At 41.1% G+C, this 19603-nt stretch overlaps 1 protein-coding gene across 5 annotated transcripts in view; it reads left to right on the forward strand.

Annotated features, from left to right (window-relative positions):
- LOC144689807 (tetratricopeptide repeat protein 7A-like) overlaps positions 1–19603 on the forward strand; it is a 324990-nt gene that overhangs the window by 211252 nt on the left and 94135 nt on the right. For all 5 annotated transcript variants that reach the window (XM_078557204.1, XM_078557205.1, XM_078557206.1 and 2 more), the window contains 2 exons: positions 6335–6469; positions 13500–13702. In XM_078557204.1, the coding sequence (XP_078413330.1) occupies positions 6335–6469; positions 13500–13702 (338 nt within the window). The remainder of the gene's footprint in view (positions 1–6334; positions 6470–13499; positions 13703–19603) is intronic.

The raw sequence follows: 19603 nt of genomic DNA on the forward strand, positions 1-19603 counted from the left end.
TGAGCACTGTGATATTACGGTCAGAACTTAATTAAGGAACAAAAGTAATCTCGAGGCCTGAATACAATGGGTCACGCTGGGATACAGTTTCATAGGTGGCAGCAACCCAGGATATCTCAATCAAGAGCTTGTTCTTGACATATGAATCTGTGCTGTGAATTTTGAAGAGCTGTTTGAACGTGAGGGTTGTCACAGCCAAACGGGATCCTGTTCTCAATCTGCATCCGTACTTTCACTTTCCAAGAGGAGTCACCAGAGAGAGATAAAAGAGATGGAAAGAAAAAGTTGAAAAAATATTTATTAAATATCTCCAACAATAATTAAAATATGAAGAAACGAGACTCCACACTTGTAAAAGTTAATTTTCGGTGCCAGAGATGTTGTTTGGCAGTGATTAAGATTTACTGTGCCATTAAAAAATATATTTGCATTGGAATGGAAAAGCCCCAACTTTTTCCGTCAAATTTGGTGTATATGTATCACTGATCTACAGCAACATCACACGTTTCCTTGTCTTTTATGCTGTGTCTCTTGACGTGATACTAGTAGCTTTCAGAGGAGCAGGCCAACTCGGACAGCAACTCCCGTTTTACTGTGATTTGTGGCCACAAGAAGTTGCTGTCCAATTCACTCTAATAATTGAACGCTGATAACCTTACCATTTTTAATGCAAAATCCAAACTATATGTTTCAGAAATGTAAGCATTTAAGCCCAATGAAGGAAGTGCAGTTTTGGCATGCTCATTTTTTTTATTCTTTCACGGGTTGGGGGCCATGCTGGCTAGGCCAGCATTTATTGCCCATTCCTAGCTCATGTACAAAGAAGTGCAAAAATAGAAAAAGGCAAATTGTGCGGGATACTATAGATTGAAACATGTGATACAGTTTCACAATAAATATCAATTACACAAGTATTGACAGAATGAATTGGAGGTGGCACTTTACGAAATATTGTGCACAGTATTTACTATATCATTTCAGATTGTTACTTTTTTGTTTTGAAGCCCTATTTACTTTTCTATCAGGGGATGCACTTACTTTCTTATTCCCAGTTTCTCCCCTCATTGATTGTGCTTGGAACTTCTAACTTCCTACATCCGAGAGTGAGGATGATAATGTAGGCAGCCAATTAACAGATCACTGCTAATGCAGGGAACATGCAAGAGTGTCCCAGTGCAATTCCCCTGCCCAATTTTCCTTGTACTGCGCCATCTCCTGTGCCAGCTGAGAGATAGCCTTTCCACACAGGGCCTTTCAGGGCTTTAACACACAGGGCCCTCAGTTGACAAGGAGGAATCAAACCCAAGTCTCTGTTCCATCACACATTCATGGATGCTCCAAAACATAGCACCACCCCAAACCACCTCAACTATGGCAGTAATTTTGCATTTTAACATGTAACAGTGATCATGTTTTTTAATGATAGTTGGAATCTATCATTAAAAAACATGATCACTGGTCTGGTGGCATAGAACATATCTCCTAAATACTATGTCACTGAAGCATGAGGATGTATGTTTCACTTGCAGATAGCAGTGTGGTGAGTTTCCGGTGATGGAGGAGAAGCAACAGGGGGAATCAACCTGGAATGTTCCATTGCTCTTAATAGTAGAGTTGAAAGAGTTGTGGAGGCCCCACAGACCTTTAAACCTGGCAGGTGGGACCTGGATGTGGAAGTCCTGCCTCCATTCCAACAGATCCAATTTTGCCTTTAGGGAAAGGGAGCCGGACATGATTTATACAGGAGGGAAACCTGAGCTCAGCAGGGCTATTTGAACATAGTGCTGAGTTCAAACAGACCCCATTTTCATTGTTGCAAGGGCCTTAACCCACAGTGTGGGAGTCACGATTGATGGATGAGGTGTAAATGTTCCTGAAGTGCAGATATAAGGTCTGTTTAAGTGTCATGATCTGATTTTTTTTTAAAAACGCTATCAGAGCTATTAACTCAATGGTTTATTATAAATGTGATAGTTCCTTTGTATCCCTGTACAGTGTACATTTTACATAAGGCCCAGCAGATTAACCTAATGTACTTTTCTACCTGTAATATCATGTACTTATGTTATTGCACCTCTGTGACATCGTTGTTTCTTAATGCTTGTCGCAACTCTACTTGTGTACCTGTTCACCTGTAATACCAACAAATAAGAGAGATAAAGTATCTTGTGTATTAACAGACGGCCAGGAGATGCATTGCTAATGAGAGAGTCCTGTGCCTGGTTTCTCTCATCTGTAAAACTAAATTGAGATCATACAAACCTGTGGTTCACATTTGCACATCTGACCATCTGTTCTATTTATGATGAAATCAGTCAGGTTGAAATTTGCAGGATAACAAGCACGTGGGAGTTTGATTTTTATATGCCTGTGGTTTGGTAAAACTACCCTTTATTTAAAAAAAAGTTAGAAATTAGCTTCCATAGAACCTGTTTGCTATAGCAAAACAGCTCGCATTTCAAAAACTTGAACTATCATTACCTAAATTTCTGGACTTTTATAATAAGGTCATTAATATGCGTAAGTATAGTTTTAACAGTAACTGCATTGAGTTGAGCTAAAACAATATGTATTTGATTGCAATACCAGATTAGATCTAGAGCATTTTTGTCTCAAGACATCCAATGACACTGATTCTCTCTGAATCTTCCTCTAAGGCTTATTATACTATGGGCTGGATTTTATGTGCCCAGCCCACCTACCAAACTGCTGACAGATTCAAAGACGAGGAGTATGTAAAATTCAGCCTCCCGGCTGCCTAACTGCCCGCCCTGACCTTTCTGAAATTTTACAGGGAGTACAGAGGATGTTGGGCAGCCTGCCTGCCCTTGGGCCTATTTGACCCTTAGGTGGCCAGTATTTTACCTGCGGTACGAGGGCGGCCCACGCCATGTGGGAAGCCCGGCAGCTTTTCCTGCACGGGCTGGTATCAATAAAGGGGGGGCCTCCTTTGTGGGTCCCCTGGGCCCACTGGAGGCACCCCCCCCCCCCCCCCCCCTCCCCCACCCCCCAAGGTCAATGCCTTTAAGTCTCTCCCTTGGCCTCTTGAACCTTGCCTCTTACCCACCTCACCGCCCTCCCCTGCCTTGCCAAGACCCTTGACCCTGGACTTAAGTGGACTTCTCAGCATTGGGGACTGCCTGAAGTCCCAGCAGTGGCCACCACTCCCAGTCACCCTGAGAATGGGGTGAAAATCTTGCCTTAAAGCAATTAGCACTGATCCCAGCATTAAATTGCTGCAGGGCAGCCAATAGGATCATGACGGCTTCCCCCAACTTTTTAGCTGGGGTGAGAGGTTGAGGATCACAGCGCTCTGGAAAATCCAACTGGATGTTCTATGTGATCACATAAAGTGAATATAAAGAAATTTCACAACAACAATGCCCCTCAGGAATTAATTTTATAAGATGCCCTAATTTTGTGTACATATATATATAGTGATGACCATTGATCAGGAAGCAGTACAGTAAGGGGAATTTGTAATTTCTTTGAAATGTCTGTGGAATTTGTAATTGTTCTTAGAAATGTTTGAAGGGGACTTTTAAGAGTTTGCATCGATTGGAAATTGTAATTTTCTTGGATAATAAATGTTTGCCCATGTGATGTGTCGACCCTTGAGCTGGAAACAGTACCAACAGGAAGGCAGTTAAGATGAAAATAATTTGGCCAGACACACAGAAGGCAGGCAAAGAAGCCAATGCTGTAAAAAAAAAGCTAGAGCAGAAGGCAATAAGCACACGGATGCAAGCAGAAAGAGAAAGCAGAGAGAAACAGAATGAGGAACACCGAATTCATGTGAGGCAAACCCAGTAAAGCTCTCTAAGAAAAGGTCAGTTTTCTGTTTGGCAATAAGAAGAAAAATTTCCCAAAGCTCTTGAGGAAGCGATGTATGAGCGAGCTAAAAGGGACTGAATCTAAAAAAGCAGCGCGAATAGCTCAGGCATGAGAAAGCGCTTTTTGCATCAGAGAACCAGATTGTGAACCAGGTATTGTTGGTTGCAAAGGAACTCTGGAAAGCTACGGCATCAGGACTGATGTGACCTGTGTGAGGGTACGTTCATAAACATGCGCCTTTTCAGTATTAACCATATATGGGGACCTTGGATAGAATGTCCCTGCCGGTGAATGCAATTCAAAGCCCGATCGACTGAGTTGGAAAGACTGAGAGATTACATGTGGTGCTACATTTATGCAAGGAATGATGAGGGTGTTTGTGGTTGCGTAAGAAGCATCTTTCTTGTATCGTCGTTGTAAAGTGAAATTTATCTTTTTATTTGAAGTATCATTTACCTGTTAATTCATGTTTAACTTGCATTGGTTCTGATTCATCTCAAAATCAAAACTACAAAAGTGGAATTTTGTTGCTAATTTCTCCATTCGGGGATCATTCAGTAAATTTGTTTATCTTGGTTTTCAGGTCCTCGACGGGGATCGTAACAATATGCAGGATTAAGAGTTGGTTTAATTTAATAAAATTAGGGCTTTTACTTTCACGATAGTACTCGTCATGCCACAATCAGTCAGCAAGGACAGTCTGCGTGACTAGTGACCTCTAAAGGTATTGAGCTTTCTGTGACAATTTGTCGAGAGAGTTGGAATTGATAGCATTGACATAGGTTACATCTCTATCTAGGGAGAAGCATAATAATTGTGTTTACTTCTCTGTATTTCTACTATTTAAAACATTGCATGCATCTGGACTTGGTCAAACACAATAAAAGGTTACTGTTTAACCCGTTCTTGTTTGTCAGATTCAAATTTTTTTCACAATTTACTGGAACTAATGGAGCTGGTCATGAATAATAGTAATCATAAGGCATTTGTATATTTTTGAAAGTGTAGCTCTCTCCCTGTTTACACATCCAATCAGCACTATTCTCCACAGGACCCTGGCGGAAGATATACCCGCCAATTCAGTGGCAGCTTCTCAGATGCAAAAAAACGGGTTTCTATTGCTACTGGGACAAAGCAAGTTGTCAACTTTATGTTAATAATTGTAGCCATCAGAATGAGAAGCAGGACTTTGAAATGTAACAGTGTCTTTGAAGACCCAAATTATGTACCTGGTCTAACAGAACTGGGGTAAGAGTGGAACTTGTGTTTACAGGAGAATAAATAATGTGGATAGTATTCAAATTCAGTTCAGTGGTGATAGATATATACTTTCATATTTCGGGAGAAAAGAACAGACAATGGAAATAATCCCTAAAAAATCAAGGAGGTCCAAACCCTTAAAAACAAATTTTCAGGTGGAAAATGAAATGAAATAAGGCTCTGCATTTGATATGCAGGAACATTAAATACAAAAGCAAAGAGATGATGATTCATCTGTACGAGACCACATCTGAAATGCAATGTGTTGTTTAGGGCACCTCTTTATAGAAATGACATTGAAACCATGGGAAAGGTGCTGCACAGTTTCATTAGGATGATACTTGGATGAAAGGTTGGATGACTTTGTAAGATTGGGGGGGTAGGGGGGGAAAAACTAGAGCAGTTGACTTTGGAACAAAAAAAAAGATTAGGAGATGATTTAATAGAAATTTTCAAAATTATCAAGGCAGATAATGAAAGTTTCTCTACAGATCATTGAATTGGTGCCAAAGGGCACAAATTTGAAAATATTAGAACTATAAAGGGGGAGGTTGGACATTACATCATGTAAAGGGTTATTAGAATGTGAAATATATTACAAGTTGCACCTGAAGCTGAGCCAATTGCACTTTTTGAAGTTAGAGAACCCAATTTTTATCTCTAAGAATGGAGCTGATTTTTTCAAGGGTTTTAATGGATTCAACATACAATATGTCCAATCACTGAAACAGCAATTAATGAAGCAAATAGAATGCTAAACTGATTAGCCAGAAGTAATAAGTTAACATTAGAAGAAGTTCATGCTTTAATTGTGCAGTACACAAATCCTATGTTTGGTTGTAGTCATTGGGAGATGAGGAAGAGATTCAGACCTTGAATGAAGTTCAAAGACCCTGAAGCAGATCACTAGCATCAACTGACTTTCTTATCAAGAGACTGTAGGAACTTGGGCATTCCAGCATGAAAAAAGATCAAAATGAACTACATGCCAAGGGAGTAATAAAAACATTAAATTGATGTCTAACTATAGTTTTGAAGGCAATAGCCTTACTCACCTGTGTTTAACTTCTGATTTTCTTTGAAAATTGTGCAATTTACACTCTTGGTTTGCATCCATAATGACAGGATAAAAGTCCCTCACCTGCACTCAAAGCACATGGGCTATCTAATTTCAAACTACCTTTACTTGTCGGCCTTTAATTAGAAATACTCAAAACAAAATTCTTAATCTCTCCCTCAGGTTCTCTGCATGTCCCATCAGTTGCCGCTTCCCGAATCGAACTGGCCATGTCTGTCGAGTCTGCACATAGCATCACTGTAAAACATGCCCCAAAGCAGCTGTCCGTCCTTCTGGAGCAAGTTTGGCTGCAGGCAGGTATGTGTGCAGATATTTCATTTGTTGTCGAACATGTTCAGTAACACAATTTACTGAATATTATAGCTTTCTACATTGCAACAGTGACTACACCTCAAATTGTGGTACTTTAACTGTAAAAAGCTTTAGAAAGCCCTGAGTTCATGAGAAGTGTTGTGCAGATGCAAGTCTTTCTTTCCTTTTCCACCACCTGTGTGGTCCCAACACAAAACTGAACAACATGGGTCACTTCATATTCAGTCACAAAAGTTGCCATTTGCATGATTGCAGTCTTGGAACCACAACTTGCCGCATTAGTAGATTAATATAAAAAGCAAAGTGCTGTAAAACATTCTCTCTGCCCTTGAATCATAACTGCAATATAAAGTGTAGTACCCAAGTTCTTCCTTGCCATATTGAATCTCCAGTGAACAGATATTTTTATATGTGATGATGTAGAAGAGTTTACAAAATGAACAAACTTTAATGAGTGAGGGGAGTAAGAACTTTTCCTCTGCAGATGTTTGACAGCTTTGTCAGTTTGGTTTATATTCTTTAAAAACTGTTAGTGGTTAGAAAAGCTTTCAACTGTAAACTGTTTAGATGTTAAAATAAATGTATGAAAACCTGGGCTGAGGGTTGGCAATCACTTTCCTGAATAATTTTTTTTTGCATTCCTATAAACTACATTTTAAAATGGGCCGAGTGCAGAAAGAAACTGGAGTAATCAGGAACTTAATCATTCATAAAATGAACCACTATGTCACTGCATGTGAGTGTAAGAGGTTTTATCTTATTGTCATTTTCTAATAACCCACCCAACAAACCCACCAATATTAGGATCCTCAATTGTTAAAGGATTGATTAGCTATAGAATAACAAATATGATCCTTTGTTGGTAATTTCCTAAATATAAAAAATATGCAAGAGAGATGGTAGTAAGGTAGAGCTGGGCGTCATCAGTGTAGATACAGAAATTGACATTGTGTTTTTGGATGATGTTGCCAAGGGACAGCATGTAGATGAGAAATAGGAGCGGGTGAAGAATATATCCTTGGGGGACACCAAAGGTAACAGTGCAGGAGCAGGAAGAAAAGCTATTGCAGGTAATTCACCGGCTGTGATGTAATAGATAATAATGGTAAGTGGAGTCCCACGTAGCTGGACAATGATGGAGAAGCATTAGAGGAGGATCACAGGCTGCAGACAGGTTGGGAAGAATGAGGAGGAATAATTTACCATGATCACAATCACATAGGATGTCGTTTGTGACTTTCACAAAAGCCGTTACGGTACTGTGGCAGGATTGGAAATCTGATTGTTGTTCCAGGAGAGATGAGCACATATCTAGGAAGTAGCATCACATTCAAGGACTTTGGAAAGGAATGAGCAATTCGAGATGGGGCAGTAGTTTGCAAGGACAGCTTGGTGACAAAGTCCGTGAGCTTCTTGTACTTGTTGTGAGGTTGTAACAGCACTGCGGGCGTACCTACACTACATAGACTGCAGCAGTTCAAGAAGGCAGCTCACCACCACCTCAAGGGTAATTAGGGTTGGGCAGTAAAAATGCTGGCCCAGCCATCGACGCCCACGTCCGGTGAAAGAATAAAAAAAGAGGAGGAGGTGTTTAAGAAGATAATTTGCAATGGAGAAAAGAAGCTAGGGATTATATTTGGATTTCAGTATGACCGTGAAATACTGAGCAGTTTTTGCAGGGGACAGCAGGACCTGATAGTATTTTAGGTGGTCCAATCAGTTCTGACAGTGAGTGGCAAAACCAATTGTCCATCATATTCGCTCACATCTGTGTCCCTTGGACTTAAAAAAACAGAGAGGAAGGCCAAACCAGAGGAACAGCCAGGGTGAGAGAGATTAATGTTTTTAATATAGGTCAGGGCATCAAAGCTGGAGGTCAGGCTACCGTTGAGCAGATAGGTAGCTGCAGAAATATCATAGTGAATGGCAGGTCAAATGTTAGACAGTTGGGATTTTGAAAGTGCATTTGTACACAATGGGAATTGGGAGAGAGTTTTTTTTTTCCCCAGGGCTTACAGAGAAGGACACCTATTATCACAAACAATGCAAGATATATTTACCAGATCAGAAGGAGAATTGAGATAGTCAAGACCAGTTTTGTCAGAATCAAGGACGTGTTAACATCAAAGAAATTAAACCTGAATCTTAGGAAAAGAATGCTGAGGTGCTACATTTTGTCATCTGTGGGTTATATGCCTCGGACTTATGGACAACAAACAAAGAGACTGTTGATAAGCTGGATACATTGGAGATGTGGACATGTAGGTGGATGTTTGGCATATCCTACACAGACAGGCTTTGGGAAGGTTTGTAAACAAGGACAAAAATATTGACAACAGTGTGCCAGGGAATGAGATCCAGTAGAAGTTGACAAGGACAAGAGCAATAAATGAGTAGGACCTAAGTAGTGGAATAAATGTGGGTGCAAGAAATATAGATGGATTGGAGTTTCTGGAGTTCAGTAACACCCATACAATGCCTGTTGTAACAGCATGTTTGTACAACACATGCATCTGATAGGCTCCAATACAGTTTTGGATTTGTGCAGCAAGTGCTACAGACTAATGTCATGCGGTGTTCACTATTAAAACAAATCGATGTAACCTTTGTTACGGCACTGCATAGTGGATAACTGAACCATACAGTCTAGGGTTCAATCCCTCTTTTGAACTGAGTTACCTGATCTAAGCTCAGTAGGGATGCTACACTTGTACTCGATCTTTCAGCAAGGGAGGGATGAAATTGGTTAGATCTCCATCCAGTGGCCCTTGTTGAAAAATATCCTGTGTGTGTTAATATCTACTGAAGCTGGCTGTGAGGCTCTCCTCCTTAGTCAGATAGCCTGCTAGTACACAGCTCCTGAACTCACACAGATAAGATAAGCACTTGGATAAAACAGAGGAAGGTTGGCTACACTCATGGAGTTGTACCCAGCAAGTGTCATCTTATTCAGGAGAGAAGGGATAAAAATTCAGGGGCGGGGGAAATCTACAGAACTACCCACATCCATACACTTTAAAAGGCAGTCTTTGCTTCCAATTTTCTATGCTAAAGGGAGCTGATTTAACAATTCTGATGTTTACAATGTTTGGTTGCTAGGCTTGGACTGGAGAGGGTTAAGTGACGACTTCAAATAAACAGTTATTGATAGTACAGTGTATCAAACCCCTCATCCTTGTCTCCTTTTCAAATCCTATATAAAGAATATTTGTCTTTATTACTGGAGGTAATGTGTAAGATCATGGAAAATATAAATGGTGCATAACAAACCATTTTCAAAGGGCAGATTACTGCAGCCTCCATAGCTGACCAAATTTGGTAAGCAGCCAGATTGTTCAAGGAGTACAGCACTTGGCAAAGATCACTGATTCAGGAGAGAAGAACATAGTGCATTGTATTTAGAGGTATTATGATGTTGGATGACTAACGTGTGTTACATAGAGAGAAAGGGCATGAAGTTGCATATTAAAATGAAAGATTTTTTAAAATGATTGTTAATGCACAGGTGTATATCTTTAGCTGATGCTTAATGAATTTTAATGAGTGAGAACCACCTCTGTGAAAATATGGCAATCGAGGGCCTCTAGATACAGTGGGATAGAATGTAGTCTTTTCAGCTTTGTGACTGATTTATTTCTAGTCTACTCAGGGCATGAAGGTCTTTCTTTTGTGAAAGTTTTTAAAGATTCAAAGTGAAAGAAATTGGGCTCGGTCTCAATCCAGCTCCTAGTGGCAAAAGGCATCGACAGCACACAAACTGCTCCCAAGATTTGGCATTCGGTTGCATTAACTTGGCCATGTCACTCAAACAAGCCTTTTAAGAACAGAGCACAGTGAATGTAACTGTCATATTGGCGCAGAAGAGTTTGCTGTTCAAAGCAAGGGAGAATGGTACATTGTCAATGCAAATTAAGGAAGCCTCGTGTTGTGTTTGCTTCACACCTGTAAGGAGGCGTTCAGTAAAGCCACTGCATTAAACTGCCAATCTCACTTCAGTACTGAGATGAAGCTTGATGATGGGAAATAAAATGGCCTTCCTGGACAGTTAGGTAAACAACATTAAGTGTTATTCTCTACTTCCCTGCAATCACAACACTCCCTTGTCCTGGTGGAAGCACCTTGCCTGGAACATCAATGAGCCAGCGAGACTTGCAGAGAGTATAGAGGTTCTGAACTCCTGGGTAAAATGAACATAGGATTGGAAACTGTGCCTGAGTTCACAAGCTATTCTCCATCTTCCCAGCTGAACAAAACTTAGAGTAAGGGAGGATAAAAATATAAATTTACAGAAAATTTCTCATTGACTTGGACAGCTCTTTTCAATATTTTCTTTAATTTACTGCAGATTTAGTTCTTCACCTCCAGCTGAAGACATTAAAATGACAAATGAGCAGGACCTCATCCAAAATGTCAGATTGATAGAATACCCAATTAAACAGTATCAAGAACTTTCTTCAAAGTGGAAAAAAAATTTGAAATAAAATCTTATTGAATTGGAAACTGCAATTCATTCCACAACATTCAAATTCTCTGGCTGAATAAAAATCTACTTATCGCTTTCATTCAAAGTTGTCAACTGTGGCATTTTCCTGGTGACAGTTGATCACATCAAAATGATCACATGATGATTGCCTATGTTACCTTATAAAAGTTGGGTCCACTATAGTTGAGTGCCTGTGCACTCTCAGAACTATACCCGGCAAGAGTTAGAGTCTTGAACAGGAGGGAGGGAATAGGAAAAGAAAGCAAACTTGAAGCCTTAAACATTTCAGCATTACTCAGTTGGAGCACTGTTAACTCTGAGGCAGAAGGCTGTGGGCTCAAGTCCCATTCTAGGGACTCCTGGTAACCTAACTTTGCTTACTAACATTGTTGATGGTTCCCTTCTTGGCCACTGTTATCATCCTTTTCAAAATCTCTTTAATCATCTCCTTCCTCAAAAAAAAATCCTACTATCCCATCTCAGACTTTCGTTTCTGCTCCAGAGTCCTGGCCGAAGTCATGCTGGATTTGTGTGTGATGAATGGGAATCATGATGCATTCTAACAATGTACAATTGGTGGTCGACAATTAAGTAACTAACAGGAGGAGGGGGAAGGCTCCACAAATATCCCCATCGTCAATGATGTGGGAGCCCAGCACATCAGTGCAAAAGAGAAGGCTGAAGTATTTGCAGCCATCTTCAGCCAGAAGTGCCTAGTGGATGATCCATGTTGGCCTCCTCCTGAGGTCCCCAGCATCACAGATGCCAGTCTTCAGCCAATTTGATTGACTCCACACGATATCAAGAAACTGCTGTAGGCAATGGATACTGTAAAGGTTATAGGTCCTGACAGCATTCCGGCAATACTACTGAAGTCTTGTGCTCTAGATCTAGCTGCGCCCCTAGCCAAGCTGTTCCGGTACATCTACAGAACTGGCATCTACCTGACAATCTGGAAAATTGCCCAGGTATGTCCCATCCACAAAAAGCAGGACAAATCCAATCCAGCCATCTACCACCCCATAAGTCTACTCTTGATCATCAGCAAAGTGAAGGAATGTGTCACAACAGTATTATCAAGGAACACTTAGCAATAACCTGCTCACTGACACTCAGTTTGGGTTCCACCAGGGCCATGCAGCTCTGTCCTTGTTACAGCCTTGTTCCAAACACGGAACAAAGAGCTGAACTCCAGAGGTGAGGTGAGGTGAGAGTGACTGCCCTTGACATCGAAGCAGCATTTGGTCAAGTGTTGCATCAAAGAACCCTAGCAAAACTGAAGTCAATGGGAATCAAGGGGAAACTTTCCACTGGTTGTAGTAATACCGAGCGCAAAGGAAGATGGTTCTGGTTGTTGGAGTTCATCTCTGTCCCAGGAGATCACTGCAGGAGTTCCTCAGGGTAGTGTCCTAGGCCCAACCATTTTCAGCTGCTTCATCAATGACCTTCCCTTCATCATAAGGTCAGAAGTGGGATGTTCGCTGATGATTGCTCAATGTTCAGCACCATTCACGACTCCTCAGATACTGAAGCAATCCATGTCCAAATGCAGCAAGACCTGGACAATATCCAGGCTTAGGCTGATGTGTGGCATGAAATTTACTTGCCACTTAAGTGCCAGGCAATGACCATCTCCAACAGGAGAGAATCCAACCATCTCCCCTTGACATTCAATTGCATTACCATTGTTAAATTCCCACTATCAACATCCTGGGGGTTGCCATTGACCAGAAACTGAACTGGACCAGCCATATAAATGCTGTGGCTACAAGAGCAGGTCAGAGGCTGGGAATTCTGTAGTGAATAAATCACCTCTGGACTTTCCAAATCCTGTTCACCATCTACAGGGCACAAGTCAGGAGTATGATGGAATCCTCTCCACTAGCCTGGATGAGTGCAGCTCCAACAATACTCAAAAAGCTTGACACCATCCAGGACAAAGCAGTCCGCTTTATTGGCATCCCATCCGCCACATTCAACATTCACTCCCCCCACCACAAACGCACAGTGGCAGCAGTGTGTACTATCTACATGATGTACCACAGCAGCTCACCACGGATCCTTCAACTGCACCCTCCAAACCCATGACCTTTACCACCTAGGAGGACAAGGGCCACAGGTGCATGGGAACACCACTACCTGCAAGTTCCCCTCCAAGCTACACACCATCCTGACTTGGAAATATATCACAGTTCCTTCACTGTCGCTGGGTCAAAATCCTGAAACTCCCTTCACAACAGCACTGTGGGTGTACCTACACCACATGGACTGCAGCTGTTCAAGAAGGAAGCTCACCACCACCTTCTCAAGGACAATTAGGGATGGGCAGTAAATGCTGGCCTAACCAGTGATGCCCACATTCCATGAAAGAATGTAAAAACAAATTTCTACCTAGTATTAGTTCACTTACATAATGCAGCACTGTGAAACCTAAAACCAATTAACACTTCAGATGAAAATCCTTTTTCTGTTTGGTTGCAGTTCCCTTTCAAGGAATTTGAATAATTAATACTGTTCATTTTTTTAAACTAGCTGAACTTTTTATCGAGCTACAAAGGACCAAAGAAGCCTCCTTCTGCATCCAAGAGGCAGCAAGTCTTTTCTCTATGTCGCATGAAGTAATGTTTATGCGTGGGAGGCTGGCAGAGGTGACAGGTAACTTGAAGGGAGCCAAGCACTTTTATGATGAGACTCTCGCCATGAATCCAAGAAGTGCAAAGATCATGGAACACTTGGTGAGTTCTTTTTAATTGAACTGTTTAATGATGCAGGAAATGAAATCCCTTTTCTCCCTCCCACATTCCTTTCCCCCACCCCAGCCCACCTTTTCCACCGCCCCCCTCCCCCTACCCCCCTAAACCAAACACACAGACAGTGTGCCCTCCTTTTTCACCAATACTTTCTTGAAGGTGATAGCTCATGTTAAGCTGTGTAGTTTCACTGGTGCCAGAAGCCCTGTAACTGTGGCAAGCTGTTTCTGGGATAACATCAAGCGTGTTCTTGCCCATTATCTATCTACACACATGCCAAGCCAACTGGATAGTGATCAGGAATGGAACCTTGCCTGATTCTTTCTCCTTGCTCCCTTGGTGAGGGACACTGGGGCCAATATTTGCATTTCCCTCACATGGATCAGCTGAAGTAAATAAACTTCACAAACCTGGAACTGAATTTGTGACTACAGGTTCAGGGCAGTAAAATGAACAAACTCTAATTTATTTAGCACAAAGCATGATGGTAACTGGATATATATTCAATGTAATAATTTAAGATCAACGAAAGTCAAATAACTTTCAACAGATTGCAGATTAACTCTCAAGTCACAAATTTCTGTCTTTGAACAACTTAGGTTAGGTATTAAAACAGAGGTTAAATAATTCGGTAATATATTAGAATGTTAGCAGAAGTTATCATTTGTTTTGACGTGATCAGAATGGAAGTAAATCCAGCCTCTGCTTGGATTGGGTGGGAGTGGGGAAATTGTTAATAGGCATTTAAGAGAAGCTGGCTTAAGTAGCCTGTGTTGATTTTTTTCCTTTATGTGTAGTAGGCCCAATCCCATGTGCCGGCTCTGTTGAAAACAAAGATAAGAATTTTAAAATCAAGGTATTGCTTGTTTGGGAGCCAATGTAGGTCAGCAAGCACAGGGGTGATGCCAGGACAGGACTAGGTGCGAGTAAGGATAAGCCAGCAGTTTTGGATGACCTCAAGTTTACATAGGGTAGAATGTGGAAAGCCGGCCATTGGAATAAAGTTTAGTGGTAACAAAGGCATGAAGGAGGATTTTGGCAGCAGAAGCGTTTATGCGGGGGCAAAGTTAAGTGATGTTACTGAGATGGAAATAGGCGGTCTTAGTGTTGGCATGGATATGTGATTAAAAGCTTATCTTGGGATCAAATACAACACCAAGTTTGCAAACAGTCTGGTTTAGTCTCAAAGTTGCCAGGGGGAGGAAGGGAGTAAGTAGGTAGCTAGGGAAAGATGTTTGGTGGAGGGACCAAGACAAAGGCTTCCCAATGCTTAATTGGTGAAAATTACTGCTCACCCAGTACTGGGTGCCAGATAAGCAGTCTGACAATTTAGACACAGTGAAGGAGTCAATGACGTCAATGTCGTCAGGTACATGTGAAAACTAATGCCATGTTTTCGGATGATGTCGCTGAGGGGCAACACATAGGTGAGAAATAGAAGGCCAAGGATAGATTCTTCGAGGCCACCAGCGGTAATGGTATGGGAGTAGGAAGAGAAGCCACTGCAAGTGATACTCTGGCTGTGATTAGAGAGATAATACCAGAACCAGCTGAATGACACTGGGGAGACGTTGGAGGAGGATAATGTGATCAACCATGTCAAAGGCTGTTGCAGGTTGAAAAGGACCAAGTGGGATAGTTTATGTTGTCACAGTCACATAGGATGTCATTTGTGACTTTGATAAGAACTGTGTCAGAAACAGAAACCTGATTGGAGGAGTTTCAGAAAGATGGGATAGTCTACAACACATTCAAGGACTTTGGAGAGGAAAAGGAGGTTGGAGATGGGATGGTAGTTTGCAAGGATGGTGGGATTAATGGGTGTTTATTTTGAGGAGGGGGTAATGACAACAGATTTAAAGGAGAATGGGCGTGCAGCTGAAGAGGGAGAATCATGAACAATGTCAGCTAACATGGAGGGAAAATTGGTGATTAGCGGTTTAATAGGAATGGAGTTAAGGGAGCAGGCGAGGGTCTCATGAACAAGGTGAGTTCAGAAAGGGCATGACAAGGATAGGAAAGAATCAAGAGAAAGACGTGAATCTAGGGATAGGGGAGGGGAAGCTGTAAAGAAATTTGGCTTGGTGGAAGGGAGGGAAGCAGCAGAAGCAGCTGATTGGATATTGATCATCTTATGAAGAAGCCCATGAGCTCCTTGCACTTGTTGGAGGTACAGATGAAGGAGACAGTTGGAAGACAGTGATTTAATAAGATGGTGTGCTGCAGGGAAAAAAATACAGAGGTTATCTTTGCATTTCAGCATGACTCTGAAATAGTGAGCAGCTTCAGCAGATAAAAGCAGGACCCAATAGCGCTTTTACATGGTTCAGCTAAATCTGGCGGTGATTGGCTAAACTAGTTGTCCACTATGCCCTTTCAAGTCTGCCTTGGACTTAAGGAACGGAGATGACAGGCTACATATCTAACCTATTCTAAAGTGTTCATGAGGTCTCTACTACCACCTCTAACTCTGATAGTGCATTCTACAGCCTTAAAAACCTCTGTGTAGAAAACATTCTTCCACCACCTGCTCTAAATCTGTTGCATTTATGTTTATCTAGACCCCTCAACAATAGAAAATAGTCTGTTTTTATCTACTTTGTTCATTTGTTTTGGAATTTTGAACACTTCTATCAATTCACCCCATGATCTTCAAAAATTGTTAAGGTTTTTCTTTGCATTTGTGATTCCTTATACCAAGCAGCATCCTAGTGAATCTGCATTGTATCCTTTCTATTGCCCAGTGTCATTCCTATGATATAGACCCCAAACTTATATAAACCCCCCCCACTTGACATCTTGGTAAGGTTTTACATAGATTCACCATTACATCTCAAATATTTATGTTCTGAACCTCTTGCCATGAAACCCAGCATTCCAATAGCTTTTAACTTGAGGTGCAACTTATTAAGGTCTTGTGAACCTGAACCCCAAAATTCCATGAGTTAAGGGAGCAATAAGGGCACTGCAAGTGGTCTCAGCACTCTAAATTTGAATCCTTTTATTTATTTATTTTTCAGTGGGTGCAGCTGGGGCAACCTCAATAATATGTAGTAGGTTTTTAGGTTTTCTTCATAGACGGCTCTTGCGCTTCCATCATTATGGCCTGAATTTTCGTGGAGTCATGGAGAGTTCGCAGTGTATCCAAAATGATGAACCCTGGAACTGGAAGTGCTGTCCCCATACCTGGCAGAGTTTTGCCTGTTGTGGTGGAGGAGGGATGTTGAGGGTGGGATGTGACTCCCACTTGTGGGAAATCCAGACTCAGCAGAGCCATGAGAATTCACTGCTGAGTTCAAACAGACCTCATTTTTGCTGGAGTAAGGGACTTCATCTGAAGTGTGGGAGTTACGACATTTTAGAGAAGTCGTAAATGTTTGTGAAAGGTCTGTAGAACTGTCAAGCTGTCAAGTTATTTAAATGGCCAGCCCTTTGAAAATTGAAAAAAAAACTGCCTGCCTGTGCCTGAGAGTTCAAAAAAATCTATTTTAGCAGTTCAAATAGCTATTTGTTCGTTTATTGACATAACCCTGAGTGCTATCGTTATAGCATAATTAATACTTGACTGCTTTCCACAACTTATCATTATCACAGTAGGGTGCTGTACGTTCAAAGTTTGATAAGCAAGGAGCAAATGGAAGGAAAGATTTTGTAACAAAGTCTCTATCAAGAGGGACAAAGTATTTGTGAAACTAATGGGTCTAAAGGCAGATAAGTCGCCAGGACCTGATGGCCTGCATCCAAGGGTTTTCAAGGAAGTGGCTGCAGAGATAGTGGAGACATTGGTCGAAATGTTCCAGAACTCACTGGATTCTGGGAGGGTCCCAGCGGATTGGAAAACCACTAATGTGATGACCCTGTTCAAGAAGGGAGGGAGACAAAAAGCAAGAAACTATAGGCTAGTCAGCCTAACATCTGTCGTTGGGAAAATGCTAGAGTCCATTATTAAGGAAAAAATAGGACATTTAGAAAAGCTTAACGCAGTCAAACGGAGTCAACATGGTTTTGTGAAAGGGAAATGATGTTTGACAAATTTGCTAGAGTTCTTTGAGGATATAACAAGCAGAGTTGGTAAAGGGGAACCAGTAGATGTAGTGTATTTGAATTTCCAGAAGGCATTCGATAAGGTGCCACATAAAAAGTTATTGTACGAGATAAGAGCTCACGGTATTGGGAGTAATGTATTAGTATAGATTGAGGATTGGTTAATACACACAAGACAGAGAGTCGGGATTAATGGGTCTTTTTCAGGTTGGAAAGACGTAATTAGCTGAGTGCCACCAGGATCAGTCCTAGGGCCTCAATTATTCACTATGTTTATTAATGACTTGGAGAAGGGGGCAGAGTGTAATGGATCCAAATCTTCTGATGATACAAAAATATATGGGAGGGCATATTGTGATGAGGACATAAGGAATCTGCAAGGGAATATAGACAAGTTGAGTGAATGGGCAAAAACTTGGCAGATGGAGTTTAACGTAGGAAAGTGTGAGGTTAAGCACTTTGGTAGGAAAAATCAAAAGGCAGACTATTATTTAAATGAAGAGAGACTCCAAAAAAGTGCAGCACAGAGGGATCTGGGTGTTCTTGTGCATGAAACACAAAACGTTAGCGTGCAGGTACAGCAAGTAATTAAGAAGGCAAATGGAATTTTGGCCTGTATTGCTAGGGGGTTGGAGTTTAAAAATAGGGAAGCCTTGTTACAACTATATAGGATGTTGGTGAGGCCGCACCTGGAGTACTGTGTACAGTTTTGGTCCCCATATTTAAGAAAGGATATACTGGCATTGGAGCCAGTTCAAAAGAGATTCACCAGGCCAGTTTGTGAGATTGCAACTTTTTAAACGCTCCGTATTTAGCTGTGTAACAATCACGTAAAACATGAAGGGAACAGGGAAGAGGGACTGCTGCTGATATTTTTTTTTAAGGGCAGCTCCCACATCACCCTGCTGCCCATCTATATGCTCTATGATCATTTTATTTACCTGATTCACTTCAGTTTAATTTGTTTCAATAAATTAGCTAATCCTTCCAGTTAGTAGGTCAGTGAAGTTTACATAAAAAATCTATTAGTCAATATATTCCCTTGACTATTATAACCATCCTACAAGTGCCCTTGATATTTGGATCGTGAAACTGTCTTCAAAAGATTGAATTTAAGCAACATCTTGATCTGCTAAATGATTGTACATTTTTATAGATTTGAGTCTTGTGAAGTGATTTATATATAATGCAGGAGGAGGCTTATGTAGAGCATAAACAGCAGCATAGGCCTGTTAGGCCAGATGTCCTATTTCTTTACAGTGTAATTCTTTATATTCACTCAAGATTTGTTTTCTTAAAAAAAAATGAACAAATTGGTTATCATTGAAAATACTTGGGTTATTTAAATCATTCGGAACAGGGAAGCCAGAGTCTAATAGCATGCAAGTATATTCAACTCTCCGATCTGCACTTCCTGTGAACATGGCTCCCTGTTGGAAGCACAAAATTAGCCCCGCAGTATTTTCCAAATATATGTTAATGCTTTTGTTATTGATTGAAAGTGGACCTGGATTGCAAGTGCAGTGAGGAGGGAGTGAGGAGGAAAAGATGTAGGGCAAATGTATTTCGACCGTGGGAGGAACAGCAGAAGTTTACTCCAAGGAGTACTATTTATTGTAATATTGATAAGAAAAATGATAAAAATTATGACAGAGAATGAGTTTGCTGGTTAGGTGTTTGCGAAAGATAACCTGTCATCTGATTTGTTTTTTGTGTAACCTGTCTCTGATGCAAGAAGGGAGTCAGGAGGGTTTCACAACTTAGGGGACCACGATTGAAGTTCTAACCAGGCTTGGGTTTTTTTCAGTACTATTGAGTAGTGACGTGTTTGGCACAAAAGTA

Source organism: Cetorhinus maximus, chromosome 14 (assembly GCF_964194155.1).
Source record: "Cetorhinus maximus chromosome 14, sCetMax3.hap1.1, whole genome shotgun sequence".
Taxonomy (NCBI): domain Eukaryota; kingdom Metazoa; phylum Chordata; class Chondrichthyes; order Lamniformes; family Cetorhinidae; genus Cetorhinus; species Cetorhinus maximus.